This window comes from Phyllobates terribilis, unplaced genomic scaffold (assembly GCF_046119375.1).
Source record: "Phyllobates terribilis strain yellow unplaced genomic scaffold, ASM4611937v1 Scaffold_12__6_contigs__length_324123572, whole genome shotgun sequence".
NCBI classification, from domain to species: Eukaryota; Metazoa; Chordata; class Amphibia; order Anura; family Dendrobatidae; genus Phyllobates; species Phyllobates terribilis.
Window position 1 is genome coordinate 304356147 of NW_027362772.1, and position 17258 is coordinate 304373404.

The 17258-nt window shown below is 45.8% G+C and overlaps 1 protein-coding gene across 9 annotated transcripts in view; it reads left to right on the plus strand.

Moving 5' to 3' along the window:
- The window catches only part of GRAMD1B (GRAM domain containing 1B), a 226953-nt gene that overhangs the window by 190392 nt on the left and 19303 nt on the right, over window positions 1–17258 (plus strand). For 7 of the 9 annotated variants that reach the window (XM_073657302.1, XM_073657303.1, XM_073657310.1 and 4 more), the window contains 2 exons: window positions 14528–14612; window positions 15842–15945. In XM_073657302.1, the coding sequence (XP_073513403.1) occupies window positions 14528–14612; window positions 15842–15945 (189 nt within the window). Of the gene's footprint in view, window positions 1–7547; window positions 8050–14527; window positions 14613–15841; window positions 15946–17258 lie in introns of those variants that run through there. The other 2 variants (XM_073657308.1, XM_073657307.1) reach the window with 2 other exon arrangements.

The window sequence follows — 17258 nt, forward strand, 5'->3', positions numbered from 1 at the left end:
CCTTGTTTCAGAGAATATGAATGATAACAAAAAAACTTTTTCTCCACTGATGGTTATTGGTTGGGTGAAGCCATTTATTGTCAAACTACTGTATTTTCACTTTTTAAATCTTAATGACAACCAAAAACATCCAAATGACTCTGATCAAAAGTTCACATACTCTGGTGATTTTGGCCTGATAACATGCACAGGATTTGACACCAATGGGTTTGAATGGCTACTAAAGGTAACATCCTCCCCAGTGACCTGTTTGCTTGTAATCGGTGTGTGTGCATAAAAGCTGAGTGAGTTTCTGGGATCCAGACAGACTCTTGCATCTTTCATCCAGCCACTGACGTTTATGGATTGTGAGTCATAGGGAAAGCAAAAAAGTTGTCAATGGATCTACTGGAAAAGGTAGTTGAACTGTATAACACAGGAAAGGGATACAAAAAAAATATCCAAGGAATTGATAATGCCAGTCAGCAGCGTTCAAACTGTGATTAGCAAATGGAAAATCAGGGGCTCTGTAAAAACCAAACCACGCTCAGGTAGACAAACAAATATTTCGGCCACAACTGCCAGGAAAATTGTTCGGGATGCAAAGAAAAACCCACAAATAACATCAGCTGAAATTCAAGGCTCTCTGAAAACTAGCGGTGTGACTGTTTCAAGATGCACAATAAGAAGGCACTTGAAGAATAATGGGCTACATGGTTGAGTCGCCAGAAGAAAGCCATTACTGCACAAATGCCTCAAAGTATCTCGCCTACAATACACCAAACAGCACAGAGACGAGCCTCAAAACTTCTGGTACAAGGTAATTTGGAGTGATGAGAACAAAACTGAACTTTTTGGCCACAACCATAAACGTTAAATTTGGAGAGATGTCAACAAGGCCTATGATGAAAGGAACACCATTCCTACAGTAAAGCACGGAGGTGGATCTCTGATGTTTTGGGGATGTGTGAGCTACAAAGGCACAGGAAACTTGGTAAAAGTTGAAGGAAAGATGAATGCAGCACTTTATCAGCAAATACTGAAGGCAAATTTGCACTCATCAGCCCGGAAGCTGCGCATGGGACTTACTTGGACGTTCCAACATGACAATGATCCAAAACACAAGGCCAAGTTAACCTGTCATTGGCTACAGCAGAACAAAGTGAAGGTTCTGGAGTGGCCATCTCAGTCTCCTGACCTCAATATCATTGAGCCACTCTGGGGAGATCTCGAGCGCACAGTTCATGCTAGACAGCCCAGGAATTTACAGGAACTGGAGGCTTTTTGCCAAGAAGAATGGGCAGCTTTACCATCTGAGAAAATAGAGAACCTCATCCACAACTACCACAAAAGACTTCAAGCGGTCATTGATTTTAGAGGGGGTAATACACGGTATTAAGAACTGGGGTGTGTGAACTTTTGATCAGGGTCATTTGGATGTTTTTGGTTGTCATTAAGATTTAAAAAGAGAAAACTCAGTAGTTTGACAATAAATGGCTTCACCCAACCAATAACCATGAGTGGAGAAAAAGTTTTTTTTGTTATCATTCATTTTCTCTGAAACAAGGCCAAGAAAGGAAAAATTCTGCTGGGGTATGTAAACTTTTGAGCACAACTGTATGTAGCTGTATAGCCATAGTATACGTGGCATATGTAGCTGTATAGCCATAGTATACATGGCATATGTAGCTGTATAGCTATAGTATATGTGGCATATGTAGCTGTATAGCCATAGTATATGTGGCATATGTAGCTGTATAGCCATAGTATATGTGGCATATGTAGCTGTATAGCCATAGTATATCTGGGATTTGTAGCTGTATACCTATAGTATACTTGGTGGCATATGTAGCTGTATACCTATAGTATACTTGGCATATGTAGCTGTTGTAAGGCAGTTCTCAACATCATGCGGGGGGACACTCGCTGCACCGGGTCAATTAAAGCACACCAGCCACGTTTTCCAGTATTTCACAATCCAGCAGTTTATTACTCTTCATAACTGCTTATAACCGAGTCCAACTCAGTGGCTCGCCGACATATTACACATATAGTGTCCAGGAGCCTTTCAAGTGGCAGACAGGCTCACTTGGCTCCAGTTACAGCCTTCAGCAAAGTCACTTATATCAATGTCCATATAACGCAGTGTTTTTACCTTTGCCGGGTCGTAGCTGCTTCAGTCAGCTTTGTTCTGCCACAGCTGTGGCTCTCAGGCTTACCAAACGTGGTCTCCAGCCCTTGAGCCTTCAAAGGCTACTGGTATGTTTTCACTCCTAACATCCAGCCTCTGCCTTCCAGGACTCTTGCCTTCCAAGCCTCTTGCCCTCCAAGGCTACTGGCATCGCTTACACATAAGGATCCAGACTCTGCCTTTCAGGCCTCACTAGGCCTCACACTCTAACGGTGTCCCACACAGGGAACAGGCGTCACGCCTTTCACACCCTGTCTCAAATCTACCAGGGTTTATATATCCTCTAGTGCACACACAGGACCTGTGCTGATGTCATAGTCATGTGATCAGACCTTCTGTGTGCACAGGACCTGTGCGATGTCACAGTCATGTGACCAGTCACCTGGGGGAAGGTACATGGTCAGCCAAAACACACCCTGGACCATTACAGTAATGCCGCAAGCCGCTGCATTACATATTCCCCCCCCTCTGTTCAAACTTGTGGGGTTGAACACATAATATACCCAATCACATCATAACCCACAGTTCACACAGAGACCATGTACTCGACAATTGCACTGTTCAGCCCCTGGCACATTAGTCAACGACATTAGCCCATTCCTTAGGGACCTACCATCTGTCATTGTCACTGACTTCGTCAAGTCACATTTCGGGGTCGTAACCTTGTCAGATCTCCCCCGCTCCCAGCGGTCAGTCGTAACCTTGTCAGACCTCCCCCGCTCCCAGCGGTCCGTCGTAACCTTGTCAGACCTCCCCCGCTCCCAACGGTCAATACAGCAGGATGACTCACATGCCCTGGTATCTAAGGTCCGGTTCAACTCCGTACTGTCCCGTACTCTATTGGGTCGTTTGTATGGGCCACTCAGACCTGAGTTACTGGAGGTCTCACTACCTCTAAACCCACACCCACTACTCTCAGGACATTTTGAAAGGTCCCTAGCTTCAGCTGTAGCTGTTCTGTTATTTAGGGGGCCCTTTCTCTGTCTGGTCTCACAATTTCTAGACGGCTGCCACCTTCTGCTGCTCAGACGATGCTGCCTTTCCATTTGCAGTCTGGCGAGATTCAACTGTTCTACCTCTCGCAGGTAGGTCACTCGGTACTCCATCAGCTGGCGTATACATGCAAGATTTTCTTCCTTTCCTACAGCGGAGAATGACACCATGCTGCCTTCATCTGGTATCCAGTCCTGATGATCACGTGGACTGCTTACTTTCATCACGCCAGACTTCTTTACCATCATTTGCATGGCTTGGCCATTTCTCCCAATGAGCTTTCTCACCAGAACATGAGGCACCCGGATAACCTCTTCCCGCAGACTGTGAGCTTTTCTCATAAGCTCCAGTTGTCTAGCGGCTTGTTCCGTCTTCAACCGGAGCAACCGCTTCGTGCGAACACATCGCCAGTGCATGTCACTTAGGATCACCACCCTCTTCACTGTGACTTCGGTCGTGGACAGGACCACCAGCTGTTTAGCTTCTGGGGTCGAGTACACCTTACAGGCTCCCACGGCCTTCTTAAACTCTTCATGCACGGACTCACTGGTGCATTCTTCTCTCAAATCCTCGGGTACATCTATGAGGCACTTGTACCGAGAGGTTTCTGTTTCACCAGTGGTCTCCAGACGATCAACCGGCTCAGGTTTCAGGGGCAACTGACTTTCTGCTTCTTCACCCTGTATACTTCCCCTGAGCTGACTCACAGCTACAAATTCACGAATTTTCGTCTTGACCACTTCTATTTCATATTTATCTTCTGTTAACCCTCTCTTAGCTCTCCTCAGGTCCACCTTCTCATGGTATAAGGGAGTGAGTGCAACTTGTTTGCCCTTTTCCTTCTCCAAGGAGGCCTCGTTCACTGAGTGATACTTTGCTAGGCGACCTTTGAGCTCAAAAACTTCTTCCTCTAGCTCAGCTACTCGCCTCTCAGCAGCCCATCTCTGAAGCTCTTCCTGCTTCAACTGCTCCTTTACCAGTAGAGTTCTCTCAGACCTCTCTGTCTCCAATGTGCCCACTCGGCTCTCAACAACCAGTCTCTCAAGCCTCTCTTGCTTCAAATAGGCTTGTAGCGTCTCCTTGAGCTCCTTGATCTCGGCTCTTACATCCACCGAATCATCCGAGCTCGCATTATTCGAGGAGGTATTTGCTTCATACCTCCCATCTCCAGTGGCCAACTCCTGGCCCTGGTCTGGGGCTTCTCCGATAGACTCCTCCATCTTTTTCCGAAGGCTTCCATCTTGCTGATTCTTTCCTTAAGGCACGTCTCTGCCCTCTGGAGATTATCACAGAACGTCTGCAGCTCCTTCACCTGAGCTTCCAGTCCTAGGGTCTTTCTGCGGAGATCATCATTTTCATCACGGGTGTCCTGCAGAGTGGTCTCAACCACTTGGCGCATGTGGTCTGCATCCGTCTGATCATCCTCTAGTTTTTCCTTAACCTTGAGGAGATCCTCATAGTCTCTCTTAATTTGTTGCAGTTCCCCACTGAGTTCACCATACTCCTTCTTGGATTCGCACAGCTCTTTCTTCACTTAATACAGCTCTAACTGTACCAGGGTAAAACGATCTTCACACTCCGCTTTATCAATCTCTAATTGAAAAACCTCCTCCTTGGTTTTGCGGCGGTCCTCCTTAATTTCCTGGAACATTTCCTTCCATTGGTTAACTTCCTCGCTGCTTCCCTCCAGCTCTTGGTCATGACTGGCCACGTCCTCTTTCAGGGCTGTCAGATCCCGATCCTTCTGTCTCAGTACTGTACCGGAGGTTGCTACTGGAAACGTCATCTCCTCTTCTGCCTCTAAAGGAGGATCCACACTTGCAACAAAGCCATACAGCATTATATTTTCTTTATTTTCACTTTCAGCAAAGACTACAGGAACAACCTTTTTGTGGCCCTTACGCCGTCGACGACGAGAGGGGGACTCTCTCCCCTCATCTAGCCCCTCCTGACTGAACTCTCTTTCTACTTTCGTAATGTCACCGTCAGTTGTGGGGTCCGTGTCACTCCCCATGGCGTCGTGGACAAACAAGTCACCTCCCACTTTGACATCAACCCCTTCTACTGGAGCTACCCCGTTATCAATGGTCAAATGGTCATTCTTAGGCCGTACCAACCCACAACCAGTAACAGATTTTGGTTCTCTATACTCCATGCTCTTTTGAAAATCTGCCCTCTTTTGAGACTCCGCCCCCTTTTGGACACCCACACATGTAGGGGGATTTTTACAAAAAAAAACAGCAATAGTCTTTGGACCCAATTCACAACATCTCTTACCACCTCCCGGGGCACTCTGGGACAATACTTGCGCCCCCGGAGAGTTCACAGAATGGTCCACTGCCGCCATTCTATACGGTGCCCTCAGCTCCTGTCGCTCCTGCACCATGTCCTGTTGCTGTATTTTCTCAAATGCCTGCTGCTGTGCTTTTGACAGGCACTTTAATCGCTCAATAGCTTCAGTCTCATTTGCTGCTCCTTTCACAGCCATCTTTATCAGCTCCTGCTTTTCTTCAGGACACTCCATTATGCCGAAGAGTGATTGCACTCGGTCATCCAACCACTTCTCCATTCCGTCTGGAGATACTGCTCCATTCATAGTCATCGCGGTACACTGTTCACACTAGACACTTCACACTGCTCTCCCCGAAAAAATTTTCGTGACCCCCACCAAGCCACAGCAAACCAGGTTTGAGTGCGAGGGCAATTTTTGTAACCCCACCGAGTTACAGCAAGATGCTTTAATCTTCGTGGCCCCGCCGAGCCACAGCAAGATGCTTGTATCTACACTCATCGTCCTGTGCGGTTGCCCCTAGCAACCGGGCTGCAGTTGCCACTAGCAACCGGGCTGCAGTTGCCCGCATTCTCGAACCACATGTAAGGCAGCGCTCAACATCATGCTGGGGGACACTCGCTGCACCGGGTCAATTAAAGCACACCAGCCACGTTTTCCAGTATTTCACAATCTAGCAGTTTATTACTCTTCATAACTGCTTATAACCGAGTCCAACTCAGTGGCTCGCCGACATATTACACATATAGTGTCCAGGAGCCTTTCAAGTGGCAGACAGGCTCACTTGGCTCCAGTTACAGCCTTCAGCAAAGTCACTTATATCAATGTCCATATAACGCAGTGTTTTTACCTTTGCCGGGTCGTAGCTGCTTCAGTCAGCTTTGTTCTGCCACAGCTGTGGCTCTCAGGCTTACCAAACGTGGTCTCCAGCCCTCGTACCTTCAAAGGCTACTGGTATGTTTTCACTCCTAACATCCAGCCTCTGCCTTCCAGGACTCTTGCCTTCCAAGGCTACTGGCATCGCTTACACATAAGGATCCAGCCTTTGCCTTTCAGGATTCACCAGGCTTCACTAGGCCTCACTAGGCCTCTCTAGTCTAACGGTGTCCCACACAGGGAACAAGCGTCACGCCTTTCACACCCTGTCTCAAATCTACCAGGGTTTATATATCCTCTAGTGCACACACAGGACCTGTGCTGATGTCCTAGTCATGTGATCAGACCTTCTGTGTGCACAGGACCTGTGCGATGTCAGTCATGTGACCAGTCACCTGGGGGAAGGTACATGGTCAGCCAAAACACACCCTGGACCATTACAGTAATGCCGCAAGCCACTGCATTACACTGTATAGCCATAGTATATGTGGCATATGTAGCTGTATAACTATAGTATACTTGGCATATGTAGCTGTATACCTATAGTATACTAGGCATATGTAGCTGTATACCTATAGTATACTAGGCATATGTAGCTGTATACCTATAGTATACTAGGCATATGTAGCTGTATACCTATAGTGTACTTGGCATATGTAGCTGTATAGCTATAGTTTACTTGGCATATGTAGCTGTATAGCTATAGTTTACTTGGCATATGTAGCTGTATAGCCAGAATATATTTTTCTGCGGTGGCATACTAGGTAAATTCATTACCTATAGGATAAAGATAGGAGGCCTCTGTTTCATGTGGAGGATGTGCGAGGAGCTGTGCATAATGTAAAGCAAGATGTGAACAGAGCCTTATGTTATAAATCCATGGCCAGCCTCATAGTGATAAGGATCTGTCTGGGCATGATGGGACTTGTAGTTTCTGCCTCCATTCTGTAATATATCACAGCTGGTGAGTAGTGGGGGATAATCTTTACATTGGGAGTGCTATATGAGCCACAGGTCAAGTTTCAGGTTTCCCAGGACATTGCGGCCAGGTATTGATTTTGACTGAAACCTCTGAGTGACTAATGATCAGGGAAGTTTGCTGTAGGTTTCGATCTCTGGGCGAGGTGACGCCGCCCGGTCACTGACCCTGCTGCAGGCTCTGGATTGTGGGGCGCCTGGATGAGAAGTGAGGTTCCCTGCAATGTACTCACTCCTGGGCTGGGGTTGCCTGTGTTTATCTGGTTTGCTTCCTGCCTGCTGTGTTTTTCTCTGGGTTAACATCTGCTGGGGGCTGTACTGACACAGCCAGGGTTACTGTAGGGCACAGACCCACGTGGTGCTGCAGGAGGAGGGAGTGACTAGTTGTGAGTGTGTAAGGGATAGCTATAGTGTGAGCAGGACACTGTGCACAGCACTCACTCTGCTTCTCCTATGGACAGTCCTCTACTTTCTGGGAAGGTCAGCGTGTAAGGTTTTTAGACTAATCCCCCCTGGAATAGGGGCGCCCAGGACGAAGATGAAGGAAGAGGCGGGAGTAGATACACTTGACACAATGGATGAAGAGGACTACATGGAGCAGCAAATGACGGATACAGAAGACTGCCTGGCAGAGTGGCAGATGGACTGTGTGCCGGAGGAAGCATTGCTGTGGTATATGGACCAGCTGCAGTACCAGGGGCATGATGCCCTCAGCAGCTCAGAGCATGAAGAGGTGCCAGCTGTGAGTGCCAGTTTGATGCTTGCATCCCATACATGCACTTATATATACACACATTCATACAACACGCAAAAAAACACAGCTGCACCATGAGCCCATCACACACAGGAAAGATGCCCATCATACATTGTCGGATGTACAATTGCTGTGCCGTTGTCTGTTTAGCTCAGAATCTGAATTATGTTTTGGTGTTTGTGCCTCCGCCTGTGACTCCTGATTACTTATAGGGGCAGCCTTTTCTTGCCTTTGCTCTTGCTGGCGTAAAGTGGGGTCCGCCCCGCAGCTTAAATTCCTCAGTTAGGGGAGAAAGTATCTGGCTTTCCATGAAAATTGCAGCTTTCACATGACCGATGTTGTAACATTACTGATACAGGGCTGCTGTTCAGATGTGCACTCTAGTAACCTTACATAGCTCCGCACACTGATGTAATACTGCCAAGTCAAGAGGAGGATGAGCGGTTTTTCTAGACCTTATTGTCATTGACCCCTGGCTTCATCACATTGCTTCAATTCACGTGTGTACCTGCTGTAAAACTGAGGGCACGGGGACAACAGACTACGGGCAGGAGGACACAGGGACTAGAGACCTCTGGCAGTAGGGCACGGGCAGTAGAGACCTCTGGCAGTAATGCATGGGCAGTAGAGACTACTGGCAGGAGGGCACAGGGTCTAGAGGCTACTGGCAGGAGGGCATGAGGACTAGAGACTACGGGCAGGAGGGCACGGGGAATAGAGACTACTGGCAGGAGGGCATGGGGAATACAGACTATGGGCAGGAGGGTACGGGGACTAGAGACCTCTGGCAGTAGGGCACGGGCAGTAGAGACCTCTGGCAGTAATGCATGAGCAGTAGAGACTACTGGCAGGAGGGCACAGGGACTAGAGGCTACTGGCAGGAGGGCACGGGGACTAGTGGTAATTGGGCACGGGGACTGGAGACTACGGGCAGGAGGGCACGGGACTAGAGACTACGGGCAGGAGGGCATGGGGACTAGAGACTACTGGCAAGAGGGCACGGGGACTAGAGACTGCGGACAGGAGGGCACGAGGACTAGAGACTACTGGCAGGAGGACATGGGGACTAGAGACAACTGGCAGTAGGGCACGGGGACTAGAGACTACGGGCAAGAGGGCATGGGGAATAGAGACTACTGGCAGGAGGGCACAGGGACTAGAGACTGCTGGCAGGAGGGCACGGGAACTAGAGACTGCCGGCAGGAGGGCATGGGAACTAGAGACTACTGGCAGGAGGGTTGGAGACTACAGACTACTGGAAGGAGGGCACAGTGACTAGAGACTGCGGGCAGGAGGGCACAGGGACTAGAGACTATGGTACAGGAGGGCACAGGGACTAGAGACTATGGTACAGGAGGGCACAGGGACTAGAGACTACGGGCAGGATCGGGGACTAGAGCCATAGAGGGTGAAGCCATAATGGCGCTGCTGACATCAGCCTTGACCCCAGCAATCTCCAATGAACTGGTACTAAAGCAACAAAAGTTACCACCTGTACAAAATCTCTGCTTTTATTACAAACCGTACATTGCTTTTAGGGGTTTATCTTCTGCTTCCATGGTGCAGGGTTGTGCAGAAGCTTTGGGTGTTGTGTCTGCAGAGGGTTTGGTCCCAGGACATTGGTGCCTAGTCTTGAAGCAAGGGTGAAATGCAGCATCACCCCTATGGGTGCTGTCTCAGTGCTTTGCCCTCATGCCATATGGAGTTTCTATGAATCGGTACTTTTGACTCTTGTGCACGTTGTTTGCTGCCGTTTGGTGCCTACATAGAGTGCTATATTGCCTATATTCTCTCCTCTGGGAGCAATGATCTGGCGTATGATGGAGCTGCCACGATTTTCCTCTGTATGCAGTTGGCTCGTGATGAGGTGCGGTAGAATTTTGTAGCTTTCCAGGGGTGTCCTATTATGGCTTCATTCAGAGTTATAATACAGCTGTGTGCTTGAGGCTTTACTGCCCAAAACCACTTGAAAACGGTAGCTGTAAAGTAGCATGGGCACACCTGATAAGCAAAAGTATCAACATTGTTACTAAAAATCTCATATAGTTTCCATTTTAGGATTAGATTTCTGGTATATAAATATTCTGAGCCTTTTTTCTTTGTAGGGACGGTCTATATAATAGCTTAGGCTTCTCTTCTGTGTATTCGTATAGTGATTCACGCCACTGGCAGTGTAGGAAGGTCTCAGGACATACCACCTTCATCCCCCCAGAAAACCTGTAGTGTGGGTAATGTGCTGTGGCATTCAGTGACGGACAACCTCATGTACTAGTGGGTAAGATAACACTACATCTGGAATCCAGACTGAGAAGGTGCCTGGAGTAACCTTACAAGAGTCCCTGACCTCAGAGGTCAGTCTTGGCCTCCACCATCCACAGGAGACTCCTCAAAGTGATTCCCTTTCAGAGGATGAATATAGATGGGGACTGTGAGAAGAATTCAGAGAATCCCCTCCTATGCTCTATGTATAGGCCGCAGCCTTCACATTGACGACACACTATGACTGTGAGGGACATTTGCGGTGGGTGGGATATATAGCGTGTGAAATAAGTATTGAACACGTCAACAATTTTCTAAGTAAATATATTTCTAAAGGTGCCATTGACATGAAATTCTCACCAGATGTCGGTAACAACCTATCCAATCCGCACAGGCAAAGAAATCAAACCATAGATGTCCATGAATTAAGTTATGTGTAATGATGAGAAATGACACATGGAAAAAGTATTGAACATGCTTACTGAAATGCAATTAATACTTCGTACAAAACCCTTTGTTAGTGATGACAGCCTCAAGACGCCTCCTGTATAGAGAAACTAGTCGCATGCATTGCTCATGTTTGATTTTGGCCCATTCTTCCACACAAAGATTCACATCCTCAAGCTTCCATTTGCTCCTACTATGAACCTCTGAGCTTTAGGTCTTTCAATACATTTTCTATTGGATTCAGGTCCGGTGATTGACTTGACCATTCTAGCAGCTTTATTTTCTGTCTCTGAAACCAATTGAGCAATTCCTTCGCTGGGTGTTTGGGATCATTGTCTTGCTGAAATGTCCACCCTCATTTCATCTTCATCATCCTGGTAGATGGCAGCATTTTTTTTTTATCAAGAATGTCTTCCCAGAGGAGCATTGCACGGCGAATAAGCCTCCTTACCTTGGCATGCCAGAGCCGGTGTGTCAATCTCCACAAGGAGAAATGTTACCCCTTAGACCTCAGTACATTTGTTCATTCAACCTTCCTTCAATTATATGAAGTTTGCCAGTGCTGTATGCTGAAAAACAGCCCCACACTATGATGTTTCCACTTCCACACTTCACTGTTGGTATGGTGTTTTTGGGGCGATAATGCAGTGCCTTTTGGCCTCCAAACATGGTGTGTACTATGGCATCCAAATAGTTCAATTTTGGTTTTATCTGACCAGACTATATTCTCCCAGTATTTCACAGGCTTGTCTAAATGTTGTTGAGCAAACTGTGAATGAGCTTGAACATTCTTTTTATTTAGCAGTGGAGTCTTGCGTGGTGAGCATGCACACAGGCCATGGAGATTGAGTGCATTACTTATTGTTTTCTTGGAAACAAATGTACCTGCTGATTCCAGGTCTTTCTGTAGCTCTCCACAAGTGGTCTTGGCTCAACTTGGACAACTCTCTGACAATTCTTTTCACTCCTCTGTCTGAAATCTTTGGTCGTTGCTTGTTTATGGTGAAATTATGTTCTTTCCACTCCTGGATTATGGCCTCAACAGAGCTCACTGGAACCTTCAGTAGTTTAGAAATTCTTCTGTAACCAATGCCATCAGTATGTTTTGCAACAATAAGGTTGCGAAGGTCTTGACACAGCTCACTAATTTACCCATCATGAGATGTTTCTGGTGTGACACACTTTTTTTTTATAGTTTTATACAGTTAGTTGAGCCAACTGATATTATTTGTCACTAAGTGGCAGGATTGCTTTATGATTAATGATAGATTTCATCTGGTGTCATGACTTTCCATGGCTTTTTGCATTCTCTTTCTTCTTTTTTTCCCTGTGTCATTTCTCATTATTACACATAACTTAATTTATGGACATCTATGGTTTGATTTCTTTATCTGTGTGGATTGAATGGGTTATTACCGACCTCTGTAAGCAACTTTAGAAATATATTTACTGTACTTAGAAAATTGATGACGTGTTCAATACTTATTTCACCCGCCGTATGTGCGCGCAGTAAATGAGATGCTTGATATTGTAGGCTTAGGATACCGGGACTGACAAAGTGTCCATCACATCTGCGTGCATGATAACAAGCCCTAGAATAGGTCCACATGATGGGACGGACAGGTGTTTTCTGCTCGCTACAAAGACCAACCACAGAATTTAGAAGAGTCATTAGGAAAGGAATTATTAAGCCATCCCAAGTTTTATGTAAAGCTTTCCTTATGTCTGGAACCTAATTGTTTTTTTTTTTTAAATTAAATCCACTTTAAAGGGATTCCCTCAGAGTAAAATACTCCTGCGTTCTTTACCTTTCCCCCATTACGGCATTCTGGGTGCCCCCGGATGCTGTATGACTTATTGTCCGTGAAAAGGTGATATCCACGTACTGTAGCTGCTGACCTCTGCGCCCAAGATTATTTTAACTTCTGTGTCATTGGGACATTTTGAGGGTGTTCAGAAGGGGCATGGTGCTCAGCAGTGACTGCGTTCGATGATTGTGTGGTTTATCCTGACTGAATCCACCAAAAGCCCCCTCTAACCTGTCTCAGTGTTGTGTATACTGTACATAACCCTTCTGTGATCTAAATATTAAAAAAAAAATGTTTGGTTCCTGCCAGTTATACCTTGTGCACACCAACCAAAGAACAACAACGATCAATAAGCCTTCAATTAGTAAGAAAAATATATCAAAGTTTACTAGGAATAATAACAGGCATAATTGGGATAAGGGTACAAGTGCAACGGTAATGAGCCCTAAACACACAGCTCCACGTGATACATTATAAAATATATTATAGCAAATTGCAGATATATTCTAAGTAGCCGCCTAATATATTCAATTTATATCATAGATAATGTCATATATTCATGTGCCCTTGATAGTAGATTATATAATATGTCAGATTTGCTAACATCAATGGTCATATTTCAACAGTATAGAGTCCATATAAGCCCTGTCTATACATACCAGGGAATCACAGGAGGACCATGAGCGCTAATAACCAAAACACTAGGGCAGTGATGAGGAGCTGCACAGGTGGAGCTAAAGCCCCGACGCGCGTTTCGGTTTCCCTTCGTCAGGGAAACCTGTGAGCACTCGAGCATGCTCGTCGAAAGGGTTAACAGAGCATACTCGCTCATCACTACTCCTGACTTTTCCCTGGAGACAGATGTCGGGAACCTGAGGATCAGGCAGTTGGACTTCAACATGCTGACATCCTCCCACCCCAGACTAGAGTCGCTAGTTGCAATGACTTGTCATAGGATAAGTCCCTGCATCATATAGAAAATCATATTTGTTGGATTTGGTAATGCACGACTGATGCATACGGGCTTCTGCTCTATTCCTCACACATTTAGCTACAGGAACTGTACATTTGTGTATTCTCTGTGTCTTCTGCAGTTGTAATCTGTATTGAGAGACCAATTGCTAAGAAAACCCAGATGTGCTCCAATTTCATTGCTCTCATAGATATGGTGCCTTTTGTTTACCCCGATGTGTAATTTGTGGTCGTCTTTCCATTGAGGGGGTTGTGCCAAATTGCTGTCTTATAGATTAGAGTTTGCACATAAAGCACCCAGACTGCACACACATAATAATCCCACTTTTTCCCCGTGCCCCTGAAGCCTGCATGGCCGATCCTGCCAGGGCCGTGGAGTCGGTAACCAACTCCACCAAAATGGACACAGACTCCGCAGCCCTGGATCCTGCCCCTGCCTATAGGTCATGTCATATACCGCACTCAGCAGAGGCATCAGCCTCACATCACAAGTTTGCTAAAAACACAAACAAAACTGAGGCGATTGCTCAATCATTGGGTTGATTCTCATATGACACATCCTCTGTAATGTGGAAGTAGCCTGAAAATAAGTCTGCAGCTGGATACTTTGTGACAAGGCTGTGACTGATGACAGCCACACATAGTAAACCATTGTGTGCAGCGCTTCTCCTTCCCTTCCAATATCTATACTGTAACATCAAGAGATGGTCACACTGCTCTAACACATATATACGCTGTTGGCGAAACCTTGAGTGTTTGCAGGGGGCATCCTTTAACCTTTCATACACAGTTGTTTGCATTGTAACATTAGTGTGGAGATGACTTGGCACTGCTTTTAGGTTTTATTAGACTGGCTTCACTCAATGTCCTGCACATCTATTTGCTGCTGTGGCTTCTGTTCCCCTTCCTCGAGCCTGTGATCTTGCTGCTCTTTTTTTCTTTTTTTCTATCTAAATATTTAAAGTTTTTTTTTTTTCCAGGTATTGAGTCCAACATATAAACAGAGAAATGAGGATTTTCGGAAACTCTTTAAACAGCTGCCAGACTCAGAGCGTCTCATTGTAGGTAAGAGAGCTCCTACCGTGCACAAACAGGAGCAGCACTGGTAATTTCCACATGATGTTAAACACAACCTGGACCACTGATGTCTTTCTGTATGGGTGAAAAATGATATCAAATTATGAAATGCTAAATAATTTCAGTAATCCAACATTAAATGTTAACCTTTTTCCTAAAAATGGTAATACAGTAGTGTTTAATTGCCCACATACAGCTCTGTTATCATTTTATATTTGTTATCCTGCACTGATCCTGAGTTACATCCTGTATTATACTCCAGAGCTGCACTCACTATTCTGCTGGTGCAGTCACTGTGTACATACATTACATTACTGATCCTGAGTTATATCCTGTACTATACTCCAGAGCTGCACTCACTATTCTGCTGGTGCAGTCACTGTGTACATACATTACATTACTGATCCTGAGTTACATCCTGTATTATACTCCAGAGCTGCACTCACTATTCTGCTGGTGCAGTCACTGTGTACATACATTACATTACTGATCCTGAGTTACATCCTGTATTATACTCCAGAGCTGCACTCACTATTCTGCTGGTGCAGTCACTGTGTACATACATTACATTACTGATCCTGAGTTACATCCTGTATTATACTCCAGAGCTGCACTCACTATTCTGCTGGTGCAGTCACTGTGTACATACATTACATTACTGATCCTGAGTTACATCCTGTATTATACTCCAGAGCTGCACTCACTATTCTGCTGGTGCAGTCACTGTGTACATACATTACATTACTGATCCTGAGTTACATCCTGTATTATACTCCAGAGCTGCACTCACTATTCTGCTGGTGCAGTCACTGTGTACATACATTACATTACTGATCCTGAGTTACATCCTGTATTATACTCCAGAGCTGCACTCACTATTCTGCTGGTGCAGTCACTGTGTCCAGACATTACATTACTGATCCTGTACTGATACTAAACATGTGTGCCTGCTTACTAGCTTGCCCATTTGTTTCTTGTAACCACCAGCTACATTTTGATTGCTTCTCTGCAATATGTTACAAACTGTGTCTCAGGTCGGGTACAAGAGGGGCCATGCGGTTTATTCGGTTTATTATCGAATCTTTCAAAGCTTTTGTATACACACATTAATTATAGTGCACCCCTCATGCATTAGTTCAGTGACGTCCATAGGATTGTTGGTGTGCTTTTCCTGCTCGTTCTCGCTTCCTCGGTTCACCATGTGATTGCACTTGCAGATTATTCCTGTGCACTACAGAGGGACATCTTACTGCAGGGACGTCTCTACCTGTCTGAGAACTGGATTTGCTTCTACAGTAACATCTTCCGCTGGGAGACTCTGGTTAGTGCGTTACTCATCTTCTGACACATTTAGGTTTGCATTGATTGACAACCAATTACAGGAATATCTGAGAAGACCTCTTTTTCCTTCCCCTTGGTAAATGTTCGTCTGGCCTTGTAACGTCTGTCTCAATGCACAATACAATACTTAACATTCAGCTTTTCTCTCTTTTAAGTCAGCCTTGCCTATTAGTGAAAAGCTCGTGGACTCCTGTCTGTACACCCCAAATAGGTCAGCATATAGTACAGAAGTCACGTGAAGGATCAGGAAAATGTGCAATAATTCAGCCTCCTAACAACAGTACAAGTTTTATTCCTTCAGATCCGAATTTTTAAAAGATATTTGTAACATTTTGTTTGTGCTTCACAAACAACTGAACACACCAGCGCTTAGGCTGTGTGCCCACTATGCGTTTTTTAAGCGTTTCCGCAGCGGCAATTCCGCCTCAGAAACACTTAAAAAACGCTTGGTAGAAGGTCCGCCATGTTCCCCAATGATAATCCGCTTGTGCTGTGCACATGCTGCGGAAATTTCTGCTGCTGATTATCATTGCGGAAAAATCCGCAGCACTACCAATTATTTTGCGTAAGCGCTGCGTTTTTGCCGCCATTGACTTGCATTGAATCGCTTAATATCCGCATGACTACATGTGCACATGCGGATATTAAGCGATTCAATGTGCGGATGGTACCCGGGTCTAGAGAAGAGGAGACTCTCATCCAGATCCGGGTACCATAGTACCTGTAAAAAAAAATAAAAATAAATTATACTTCCCTTCTGATGGCCCCCGGTCTCCTGTACAGTGCGTCCAGGCTCCCCGGTGGCTCGCTATGGTGTAAAAGGACCTTCCATGACGTCATTCAGTCATGTGACAGGTCACGCGACCGCTGACGTCAGCGGTCGCGTGACCTGTCACATGACTAAGGACGTCATGGAAGGTCCTTTTACACCACCGGGGAGACCGGAGAAGGAGACCGGGGGCCATCGGAAGGTGAGTATAATGGTTTGGTTTTTTTTTACCATTTTTATTCTTTTCTTTTAACTAACTTGGTCACACTATATATGCCGGTTGCATGGATTTATATAGTGTGACCAAGTTGTCAAGCACTTTCCAAGTGATGCTAAAATTTTCCGCTGTAACAATAGTAACAAGCTGGACTGCAGGAAAGCTCAGAATCGCACACTTGCCCCTCGGACACGATATTCTGTTCTGATGATACAATATATCCTGGAATCATGAGGGTGAAAGGTGGGGAACGGTGCAATGAGCCTCTTGCCGACACCCAGGGTGCACCAAGAGCCCCAATTAGCGT